Source organism: Bubalus kerabau, unplaced genomic scaffold (assembly GCF_029407905.1).
Source record: "Bubalus kerabau isolate K-KA32 ecotype Philippines breed swamp buffalo unplaced genomic scaffold, PCC_UOA_SB_1v2 scaffold_54, whole genome shotgun sequence".
Taxonomy (NCBI): Eukaryota; Metazoa; Chordata; class Mammalia; order Artiodactyla; family Bovidae; genus Bubalus; species Bubalus kerabau.
In genome coordinates, this window is record NW_026577908.1 from 1,532,022 (window position 1) to 1,544,175 (window position 12,154).

General features: G+C 50.4%; 1 protein-coding gene across 1 annotated transcript; it reads left to right on the plus strand.

The window, feature by feature from the left end:
* The first annotated feature begins 3,532 nt into the window (after window positions 1–3,532).
* LOC129640894 (liprin-alpha-1-like) lies at window positions 3,533–8,196 on the plus strand. Its single transcript, XM_055565863.1, has 4 exons — window positions 3,533–3,729; window positions 7,023–7,156; window positions 8,101–8,131; window positions 8,185–8,196. Exons 1-4 carry the CDS (start codon window positions 3,604–3,606, stop codon window positions 8,194–8,196), a joined length of 303 nt encoding a protein of 100 aa, XP_055421838.1. The 5' UTR covers window positions 3,533–3,603.
* Window positions 8,197–12,154: the final 3,958 nt, after the last annotated feature.

Here is a 12,154-nt window from a genome sequence, read left to right on the forward strand (position 1 = left end):
GCCGAGGTATCCTACCGTGAAACAGCAGTTGCCCCCGAGTGGGGGGCTGTCCCCATCCACGAGGATGGGTCGCAGAATGGCCCGCCTGTGGGCGTTATTCCAGCGCTGCAACCCCAAGGCAAAGGCGAGGACTAGGAAGGACTTGGCCTCAGCCCACGTCCTGGAAGCAGAGCGGCCTGAGGTGAGAGCAGCCGGGGGCTGGGCCCGTCAGATTGGCCCTCACCCGGCGAAGCATTGGGGTTGTGTTTCATTTTGTTAGCATGGTTGTGGGCCCTGCCGGCCAGGGCGTTCTGGCCTTAGTGGGCAGGATCGACCCCAGCAGGTTTACCTTGTAAGAGGTTGTGCAGTTGCTGTGTGGAGGATGGGCGGGGGCCCCACAAGAAGGGAAACACTGGCTGGAGAAGTCACTGGGGCACGTGGACTGAGCTATAGAGTCAGTCCTTGAAGCAGAAAGCCTAAGCCCCTTAATGTCTCCCTTCTTGCAAAGAAAGGATATACGGGCTGGAGGAATCTCTGGGGCATGAGGATCGAGCTAGAGAGTCAGTCCTTGAAGCAGAAAGGCTAAGCCCGTTAATGTCTCCCATGTTACAAAGCACAGACCAGTGTGTCCAGTATTTTAATGACAGGTACCTACTGTTTACATGTATGACATACACCCTCATAGCTACACATGTCTACTACATGCCTCTTACAAGTGCTGGGCACTGTTCTGGGTGCTGAACACTCAGTATGTAGTAGGGGATAGTAGCCCAGGATTTTCTAATTTCTGCAAAGAAAAAGAGAAGAATGAAAGACTCCGTGTGGTTCAGTTTGAGCAAGTTCACCACGTGGACGGCCCCACATGCACGCAAATTGTGGTAAAGTACATATAACATAAATTTAACATTTTAACCGGTTGATTGAATGACTGGGTGGCTTCCGTGGAGTCAGGCTAACAGATGGCTTTGAGGTGCCATCGGCCTTTTTCCCAGAGGAACACTCCAAAGCCTCGTGGCCTTGTAGACCTTCCTTTTTTCTTCACACTCCCCAGTGGCTCTAGGTCACTGGTCTGTGTGTCGTTTAAGAATCTCTTTATCCACTTTGTTGTTAGGTTTACGTTTTGGAAAGTTTCTCAAATGTCCCTGGGTCTTGAGAAGGCAGGCTTGGATTCCAGGTTCTCTCCTGCCACGTGCCTGCCAGGTCGAGGTGGAGGCCGAAGGCCGGTCTGAGTTGTGGTGGCCTGTGTTGTCTTGGGGTCAGTGGACCCCTCTTCTCTGGAGGGGCATGGAGATCCTTTGTGTGGAGCCTGGAGAGACTCGACAGGGTCAGTCTTCACAGTCTCGCTCTCTTTTTAATTTGTTTGCATTTAGTTTCTCATTGAACTGTTTTCTAGGCGTTTCCAACTCCTGAAGAACTACACACATGGAGGCATCAGCTTCATGAAAGACAAGAGGAGATCGCTCAGCTAAAAGCTGAAAGAAACAACACCAGGGTCAGTAGGGGGATTCTCACGTGTTGACATTTGCCCCGTGGCGGTCACCGCTGGCTTCCATGTGCTGTCTTTAAACTTTGTCTGATTTTCAAGTCATTTTTCACATCTTCCCACTGAGCAGACCAGGGTGGATCAGTTCGGGGTTCTCATAGCCTTGCTTCAAATTTCTGATGAGAGCTAATGTAATTTTAGTACATATGAGGGGGGAGTTCTCTTAACTTACATTTTTGTCCACGCTACACTTTGTGTGGGATCTTAGTTCCCCGACCAGGGGTTAAAACCCATGATCCTTGAAAAAGTGTGGAGTCCTAACTACTGGACCCCTGGGGAAGTCCACTCTAACTTTCGACTGAACTGGCGGGATTCCGACGTGCCTTAGCGTGTTTCCGGCTATAGCGTGAGGCTGAGAGGAGTTATTGGCCCGGAATTCGAGCCTGATGTTGAAGGTGTTCCTTTGGCCCTGCCCTGCAGCTGCTGCTGGAGCACCTGGAGCGCCTGGTTTCCCGACACTTTCCAGCCGTTGGGATGACAGCGGGCAAGTGGCAGGCGCAGTCCCCAGCCGGCATGACGAGTGAGGTGGAGGTGCTCAGGGCGCTGAAATTTCTCTTTGAATACCACAAGGCCCTGGACGAGAAGGTACCAGCCATCCGGCCCTCCTGGATTTGTACACTTGCTGCCTTGTTAGGTGGATGATGCACATATTTACGTAACTAGTTGAGTTTTGAGCATCTTGAATTCTTGTATATACATTTTTTTCTGTAAGAAGTCAGAGTTTTATATGGTTAAAAAGCGTTGCCTGCGTACATGCTCAGTTATGTCCGAATCTTTGCAACCCTGTGGACTGTAGCCCACCACGCTCCTCTCTTCATGGGGCTTCCCAGTCATGCATACTGGAGTGCGTGGCCATCTTCTACTCCAGGGAATCTTCCTGACCCAGGGATCGAACCTGCCCTCTTGCATTGGCAGGCGGATTCTTTACCACTGAGCCACCTGGGAAGCCCCCAGTTAAAAAGTATTCGTTGGCATGAATGTCTCAAGACTTATTATATTCTGTATATCAATTTGCAGTTAAAAACTGGGTAATAATTAATTTAGGATAACATTTTGTTCTCTCAAACTTAGAATTTAAAGCTGTTAACAAGCAGATTCTCTTGACGTTAAGATCAATGAGAGACATTAAAGGTATTCTGTGACAGTACCCATGTATTAGGGTGAGTATACACTAAGAAGTGTACTAACATATATACACACATCAACACACAGTGACTCGGCCCCTTTTATTTGAGTTGAGAGGTGATTACGAGTAGCACTCGAGAGCTGTAGTTTGTTCGAAGAAGAATTAGGTGCCACACATAAAGAGGTAAGTTTGATCAGTCTTTGTGTAATTTCCGTGAAGGGTTTGTCATTTGAATCCTTTCATTTTAAAAAAGAATGAAGGCTGTAGTGGTGGGCATCAGATGTTATTTATCTTTCTGATTGAGGACCCGCCCACCAGGGTTACTTTAATGACTAGTAAACTAGACTTGTGACTCAGAGTTGCAGGATCTCTTAAGTACCCCTTTGTCCAGTAGAAGACAAATTCTGACTCTAATCACCTGGTGGTGTTCGGGATGGATAGCATCACCATGTATTTTCTTTTTATGTTGTGTTTTCAGTTTAGAGTTGAGTTTTCCAGGTGGAGTTTTGCTGTCTTTACTTAATTTCTTTACTCTGATTCAATGTTTTGGTTTTAGCAGATGATTCTTTCAGAGGAGAATAACCAGGAAAAGATACTAACGGACAGGGTGCTTGATGTACATCATGAGCAAGAAAACATGCCAAGCGCCAATGGAAAGGCAAGTCCTTGGTCTCGCTCTCTGTCTGGTTCTCGTCTTACCATCCAGTCTGTGCGGGGCTGTTGGGACCTCTCACCGATGCACCATGTAGGTCTGAGCGGCCGTGAGGGTCCTGTGAGCTCCCAGAGCGCAGAAGGCAGTTTTGATCTCACAGATTGCCCGGAAGTACTGTGTTCCCTCCCTCCCAAAACCAGGCTGTGTAAGGCTTCCTTTCCCCCTTAGAGACCCTCGGACGGCTTGGCGAAGGAGACAGAGCTCCAGGAAATCATACAGAGGCAGTTGCGGGAGCAGAGGCAGATGGAGGAGCGCCTGGCAGCCCTCTCTGCCCACGTGAAACATCTGGAGGAGGACCTGGACACGGCCAGGAAGGACCTCCTCCAGTCCAAGGACAGGAAGAGAAAACTTGAGCAGGACGTCCGCGAAGTGAGTGACTGCAGCTGTGTCTGTTGTCCTGAGGTGGAATGTGGGTTTCTTGTTCTCCCGGGGATCTCAGCCTTGGGATGGCTGCGTGAGTAAGAGCAGAGCACTGGAGAGACCGCAACTGGCTGCCTCCCTGCCTCTGCGTCGAGGTCTCTGGGGGAGAAGAGGCCTGGTCCAGGCAGTCCGTTGGCAGTGGAGCAACACGAGGGCAGCCCTGACGCTGTGCTGCACCCTGGGTGTGGACTCCTCCTTTCCACAAGTTCTAGGGGGCCCACTGTGTTCCTTTTCTAAAAATTCATTCATCCATTCATTCATTTATTGGCGTATAGTTGCTTTACACTGCTATGTCAATTTCTGCTGTACAGCAAAGTGAATCAGTCATCTATCTATCTATTTATGTATCTGTCTCTCTTTTAGATTTCCTGCCCATTTACTTCACCACAGAGCACTGAGTAGACTTCCCTGTGCTGTACACTAGGTCCTCACTCGTTGACTTTATGTGTAGTATCAGTGCTGTATATATGTCAACCCGAGTCTCCCGGTTCATCCCCGCCCCCCCGCAACTGCCTGTCGAATGTGTTCCTGATGATGCTGAAATTTGCTTCTGATTCACTCAGGCGAGTCTGGTGACACCTGTGGAGCCTGTTCTCTCGGAGAGATGGGAGCATGCTGTGTGGGCTCTGCTGAGGCAGCTTGCCTGGCCATCTTCTCTAGTTTTCTGAGGTTCCGCTCCTTGAAGGGATGTGTGACAGTGATACCGGCGGTCAGACAAGTCGAGTGGTGTTTGCTCACGCTCAGATCCTCAGGCCCGAGCTGTGTAACCATGTGGAATCGTGATGTCTCTGGCGGTCGTGTCTGCGGGTGTCATGATTTATGAGAAACTCCCTAGCGGTCACTGTGAAAACAGAAGAGTGCTGGGGACTCAGGCCTCTTCCTGTGAGCCTCGCCTCTCCTCTGTGCACAGACAGACAGCACCCACCCTGCCCACCCCTCCCCCGTGAGACCGTCTCAGAGAGAACCCCTCCAACATGTGGTACAGCAGGTGTACTTGTTCAGTAGCTTGGTGTGAGTAATTCTGTGTGAGAACTCAAAACAGAAATATTTGCACAGGTTTGTATAAGCTATTCACACTACTCTTTGACAACAGGAGATTAGGTGTCAGAGTTTAATACGTATAGATCTCTAGAAAAAGCGTTTTCAAGACCTTACACTTTTAAAGTTAGGACTTTGCCCACATTGGCTACTTAGTGACCAGGGAGGGACCTGAAGTGGATTTTGAGGTGGCGGACAGGAGTTGCACCAGCAGCAAGTTCTGGTCCTGGTTTGAGCGTTTCATCCATGTGGTGTAAGTCTGCTTTTGAAGAACTAGGCTTGAGAAGGCTGCTCCCAGTTGTGTACAATTTGACTTCTGTTTCCACTCGTTAATATGCTACTTTAATTCTGAGGAAATTGCATGAGACTTTTCCAACTTTTACTCGAGGAAACGAGCCTCAGAGCTCCCCGTTGGATCTGTTGAAGGTCCCTCCCTGTTCTGGGTCAAGCCCGCCTGTATGGTGTAGCAGACAGAGGTCCTGACTTCATGCCAGATACCTTCCCTCCTGGAATTCTTGCAATAACAGGGTAGTTTAGTATACTTTTCGTTTGCTGTTTGGGTTTGTTATGTAGAAAAGAAGCTTGGTCAACCAAGTGGCTGGACAGAACGTTAAGACAGATGGGTGCCAATCGTGGCAAATGTGACCTTTGGGATAGGCGCATTTTTGCTCACGTCCGAGAAAACTGCCGTGTCTAGGACTTTTATTTTGAGGACGTTAACTTTATGTTTGATTTGAAACTTAGGACGACATCAATGATAAACTTGAAAATGAAATTGCAAATAAGGATTCTAGGCATCGACAGGTAATGGCCTTTCTGAACTGTGTCTGACTTTTATAGTAGTGAATTCCTGAGGAAGGAAGGTAAAGATCTTTTCATGTGACTCCCACATTGGAAATCAAGTCCCAGTGTAAAGTTCTTATGACCCTAAAATACTGTGTTCAAAAGTGTGGATGTACATCATGGTAAATCAGCTGTACTGGAAGGAAATACATTTTTAAAAAATTGTGGGTGACTGCAACTTACAGGTTTGCATTATTTGGGACTTGGTTTAACCATTTTGTGGAATTCCATTCCTGACTCTTTTGTTTTACTTGAACGTGAATCTGTTGGCTTGTTAGAGTTTTTACCGAAAGAGTAGAGAGCAGCAGGGAACTTCACGGCAGCTGGCTGCCTGTTGGGAACTGGGGTCACTGTGACAAAAGGCAGGGTTAGAGCTCCGGTCTGATTAGGGTTTCTACTTCCTGTGGTTTGGTGAGCCTTACTCGCTCCTGTTCCCGAGTGGTCTCAGATAATCAGGATTTAACCAGGAAAACCAAATCTGGCTTCTCCAAAACAAAGTGAGTCAGTCTGGTGTGTGCCAAAGTGTATCATTGTCCCCACCACAAAAATTAAATACTAGAAAGCCATTGAAATGTATGATGGGGAATGCTAACTAAAAGCATTACGATATACAAAATAATGGCTGTAAAAGGCAGATCAGAAAATACTATGTACCATATGCTATTGTTTTCTGAGGGTTTTAAAGCACAGCATATTGTTTGTGTACGTACATAGAGGAATACGCACACAGAAAAAGTAAGAAAGCTGCTTAGAAACAAATGCTAACCTCTCAGGAACCTGAGCTTATAGGTACTTTAATTTTTTTCTTTTTTAAAAAAGAATCTGTCTGTTCTACATTGAAAGTTTTTCAGAGTAAGAAGATGTGTTAAAAGAATAATCGTGCATTTACAAATACTAGTTGACTGGCATTTCACCAGGCACGCTCTTATCAGGTCTGTATTTCAGAGGAGATGAAAGCCATATTTTGGCTTACACGCCCGTAGCCATCTGCAGTCGGTAGGGTTCCCTCTAAGTGATGATTCTGGTGATGTTTTAAGAAGGGTCCGTAGTGAACCCTTCTTCCCTTAACTTGTCAATAAGAATGAATAAGCTTCTACAGATCTTCTTTAATATATAAGAATTTGTTTTGTTTTTTTTTAAGACGTCCTTGGGGAACGTTTAGGAAAAGCAAATACTCTGGCAGGAGGTGTTCTGCTCACTGAGACCAAGCCCAGGAACACTGAGAGAAAATTTACCCTGACGGAGCTTCCGAAACAGAATGAATCCACTAGACACGTGCATTTAGGTTTTGTCTCAGCTTGCTTAAAGCGACAGTGGCTACACCTCTCGGCCTGTTTTGATCCTCTGCTCTCCCTTTGTAGACAGAGGATAAGAACCGCCAGTTGCAGGAGCGCCTGGAGCTGGTAGAGAAGCTGCAGCCGAGACTGCGGAGGGCAGAGACGCTGCCCGAGGTGGAGGCGGAGCAGGCGCAGAGGGTGGCCTCGCTCTCCAAGGTGCTGCTCTGGGTCCCTGGGGGGCGGGCGCAGGGAGGGCCTGTTCCCCTGCTCTCCCACCGCGCCCCTGCCCGTGCTGCTCAGTCCACACAGGAGCGCAGACGCGGGGGTCGTGCTGCCCGTCTGAGATGGGAGCGCTCCCTGAGTGTCAGGCAGGCCCCACTTCTGCGTCATCCCTACGTTAATTTCCCTCCGGTTTTGTCCCGAGTTGTGTGTGTCCCTAGGACGCTTCAGCTCCGAGTCACTGCTGCTCAGAGTTCAGTCAGCCACTCAAAGCCTAGCAGGATAGAGACCTAGAAAAATCCCATTCTCGTTTAAGAGACGGCCAAAATAGCTCTGTAATGAACACAGTTTTAAGTCATTATCCATACACTTGTTAAAGAAGTCCCAGCAGGGCACGTGCAGACCCGAGGCCCCACTCCCCACTCGCCGTCCCCAGGAGCCCGCGGGTGAGAGGCCATGTCCGTGGGATGTGGCGCTGCTGGGGGCATCGACCCCATTGGCAGCCAGCCAGCCACCCTGTCCTTGTGGCGGGAAAGGTGTTGCCCTGCGCTGCTGGTGGGCACTGGCTGAACATAGAGAGTCGGGCCGGGTCTGTGCTGACGCGGCTGTCGGAAGCCTTGCCAGGAGCTCAGTGAGCGCCCGAGGGGCCATCACGTCGCGGGAGGCAGCCGGTGTCCCGTGCTCGCCGACCCTCCCAGAGCAGGGTCACTAACAGCCGCCAGGGGGCACCCTTCTGCTGTGATCTTCCTCTCCAGGCTTGGTTTCTCCTCTCCCCTGGCATCTCTGCTGTCCATCCCCAGTCGGCCTTGTAGTCCGACCTTTTGTCTTCCGGAAGCTCTACCACTCAGGAGGCTAAACGGTTCGAACTTCCTTCCCGGCTTAGGAAGGTAGAACGTGTGCCTCGCGTTTGCCGCTGTCTGCTGCCAGCGCGGGCTCGCCACAGGCAGTCCGAGGAGGGAGCGCAGCGGCCGTGGGTGTGGGGCCCGGGGCACGGGGAGCACGTGTCCTCTCATGAGCTGGTCACCAGCCCCCTCCGTGAGCCATGTGTCACACACGAAGCCGCGCAGGCTGTGTGAGCAGGCATACGGGCGTGCCCCCCGCGAACCCAGGGCCCGTGGTTCGCACAGAGCATGGCCCGCTTGCCGCCCCTGCGATCACAGCCCGCGTGCCGTCAGGACAGGGTTGTTGTGAGCGGAGCTGACGCTGTTCTTGGCCGACAGGCAGGAGAGAGAGACACAGCAGCATGGAGGATAGGCTGCGCCAGATGGAGGCCCAACTGGAGGAAAAGAACAAGGAGCTGCAGCGGGTGCCTGTGCTGACGGGGAGGCGGCATCTGGGCAGGAGACGTGGCTTGGGCGGGGGCCAGCACTGCCTTTCTCCACCACTCCCGTCTCTGGCATCAAGTGTGTGCCTGTGTGGCCCCATCTGCTGATCCGGGCACCCACCTCCTCGGGAGCAGGGCCAGAGGTGGTCGCCCATAGGCAGTGAGCAGGAGCCAGGGCCTCCCCACATTCAAAGAGGCTGCTTGTTGCTCTGAGCAGCCAGTCCGGGGAGCTGCTTGGGATACAGGTGGACCTCACGACTGCCCCTCAGACAAACCTGGGGTGCCAGCCCGGGGCCCATGAAACTGAAGGCATGGCGCCCAGGTGTGGAGCCTGCTTGCCTCGGACGTGGCGCTGGAGTCCCACATGCCAAACCGCTGGTCCAGACACGGTGTGTGTGTAGGATGGCTGCCTCTAGACAGGAGAAGCGCAGTTGTGCTGCGACAGAAGGCGCATCACGACAGGAAAGGGTGATGGTGGAGGCTCGCGTCACCGAGTCCTGAGAGAGGTTTCCCGGAAAGGTTGGCCACACGGCAATACAGACCATCCAGGAAATGGAGTGGGGATGCCGGGTCCAGCCTCACGTGTCAGTACTGTCCCCACCATACCTGTGTTCTTGGACTTGGACTGCAGAGCCTCACAGGCGGGCTTCCAGGGGGCAGTGGTTCTGACTCCCATCATGCGACCCGCGGTGAGGCGCCCTCCCCGCTTTGGCGGAGAGCTCAATATCTCCCGATCAGGGGTGCACTTCTTACTTTCATAACTGCTGCTCAGAGGCTGTTGAGATCGGGATGCTGTTTATGACTAGACTAAGCCAATTCAAAGTCAACTTTTGTTTTGCTTTAAAAATCTTTGAAGGCCGATGCCTTATTGTGGAAGCTGTGACAGGTTTTGTTTCCTTGGGCTCAAAAATCACTGCAGACGGTGACTGCAGCCATGAGATTAAAAAATGCTTGCTCCTTGGAAAGCTATGACAAACATAGACAGCATATTGAAAAGTAGGGACATCACTTTGCCGACAAACCATATACTCAAACCATATACTCAAAACTATGGTTTTTCCGGTAGTAACGTATGGGTGTGAGAGTTGGACCATAAAGAAGGCTGAGCACTGAAGAATTGATGCTTTCGAATTGTGTTGTTGGAGAAGACTCTGCTTTAACAGAAAATAAACTTTTAAAATGTATTACAATGGAAAATTGCAAACATGCACAAAAGTGGATGGAGTAGTATAATAAATACCCATGACCCGTCCCGTCAGTTCATCTCAGCAATTTCTCATACAGAGCCAATCTCAAATAGATCATTCTTTTGTCTTCTCTCCATTTTTTTTTAATACAGTAGGTTCTGAAACAGCTTTATAAACCTTGAAATTGATGCTCATTTTATAAAACACAGACTTGGCAACTTTGTTATTGCATTTAAAAATTGTTTGAGGTAATTATTTCCAGTTTTTTAATATGAATTTTCATATTGGAAAAGACCCTGATGCTGGGAAAGATTGAAGTCAGGAAGAGAGTGGATGACAGAGGATGAGACGGTTGGACGGCATCACCAACTCAGTGGACATGAGTTTGAGCAGATGCTTAGCAGAAGTCGAGTTACGTTCTCCTTATGGCGAATCCACTGCTGTAACACGTATAGCACTTCTGGTTTTGAACACTGAATGTGTTTGCATTATAGATGGATTTAGAGTGTGTGGCTGTTGTGTGTGGTTCAGAATTCTGAGTAGTCCTTTCTGGATTCACCCAAGAGCTGAGACAAAGCGTGAGCCATTCACGTGGGCTGTGCTGTGCGTCAGAAAGATAATACGAGCCACCTACACAATCTAAAATTTCCTAAAAACCAACGGGCTACTCGACGTCCTTCTTTCACCACGAGTGTTGAAATCCTCTGTGTGATTTCCACATCGGGCTTTGCAGCAGCCTGTCTCACGTGCTCAGGGGCTGCACGAGGCGAGTGACTGCCATGGCCGACAGCACAGAGCTTCCAGGTTGAGTTGAGTGACTCACAGACTTGGCCCGTTTGACTTGTTTTACCCCATGAGCAAGTGAAGTGGACTGTAGAGGAATGAATGTGAGGAATGCAGGTGAGCTCCATGGAGACAATTGAAAGCAGTGAGAGGAGGGAGGGCAATAGAGTGAGTCGTGTCCCCCTGACCCGAACCCCCCGCCTGAAGTCCAGCTTCTCTCTACAGACTTCATCGTTGTTAATGGCTTGCCATGTTTCCTCCAGAGAAACCTTTTCTACACCTGAGATGGAACTTCCTCCTCATTATGGTTTATAAGGGTTAATATTGTTCTGAGTGTTTCTATTTGCTAGGGACTCTTAGAGAACATTTTCTCAGAATTAAAATGTTGGGAGTTGATACCTACTCACGTAACCTGTTCTGCACATTTTGGTGCAAGTCACTTGACATCCAGAAAGCAAGCGGTGCAGGCTGTGTCATTGGCTGTTTCGTAGGACCAGCTGATTCTAAACCTGGAACCCCTGAGAGCCGAAGTGGACCAGACGAGACTGCGAGGGACTCCCTTCCACCACAGGTAGGCTGCTCCCCCGGGCAGCTCCCCTCAGCGCTGTCGAGTGTGACAAGGGCCTGTCTGGTGTGTGGACAGTATGACTGGGTGTTGCTCATGGTCGCACCTCAAGGAGCCTGTAGCTTCGTGGCCAGCGAGAGGGAAGAGACAAGCATCGTTCCTTAGGGTCAAACTTGGTACCACGGAGTGGTAGTCACAGGATTGACAACACTCAAAACCACAGGCAGAGGTTTGGAAGTAGGGGGCCGACCAGTTGATATTTGGGCGTATTCATTTGAGGGGCCTGACAGACTGTGACACCGATGTTTCTGAAGAGTCGCAGAAGGTTAATGACCTGTAGTCTTTTGACTGCGGTGGGAGGAATCACCTGGCTTGTGAATGAGGCGAGCAGATTACTGAGCATCCTGCTTTTTTCTTCCTCGTTGTTAGAGGGGCGGTAATTCTTATTGAGTATTTAAATGTTTCTTTGGCTTCTTCACGGAAAACGGTCACAAGTGAGAGAGAAACTCTAGCAAAGGTGATTAAGTGCTTACTGGTGACATTCATTCATCTGTAGGAAATCGACTACTGCTTGCAGCCTGACTTAGGAGACAGTTTGGAGCCCATACGCATATTTCTGTGTTTGTGTGCTTAGGGGATCCTCGCAGTCCAGAGCCCCCACCCAGCCTTCTTCTAGAGAAAAGGAGATGTCATTTGAGACAAAGGCAGAGCCAGAAACTGGTCCTGTGTCTGAAACCACGGCGGGTGGAGTTCAAGGAGAGCACGTGCCCTGTAGAACAGGAGGGGACGTGGCCGGACTTGGTGGCAGAGCTCCTCCAGGGTGAGGGGCTGGGGCTGTCAGAGGTGGGGAACCCCTGCTCCCGGGGTGGACGAGGTGAGTGTGAGGAGGACTGCGTAGACAGTGGAGGAAGAGGAGGTGGACACGGCCTCCTCCTCTTGGGGGTTTTTGGGTAACGAGGAGGGACCTGGTGCCAGGACCCGAGGCCTGACACAATTGGGGGCTTCAGATGGAGAAGCCTGGGTCCTGGTCACCAGTCCCGTGTGTGTCAGTGAGAGTGAGAGACGAGAAGAGGAAGCAGCCGCGGGGCAGGAGGAGCCGCTGTGCTCTGAAGACAGTGGGCCACAGCGGCTGGTGCGA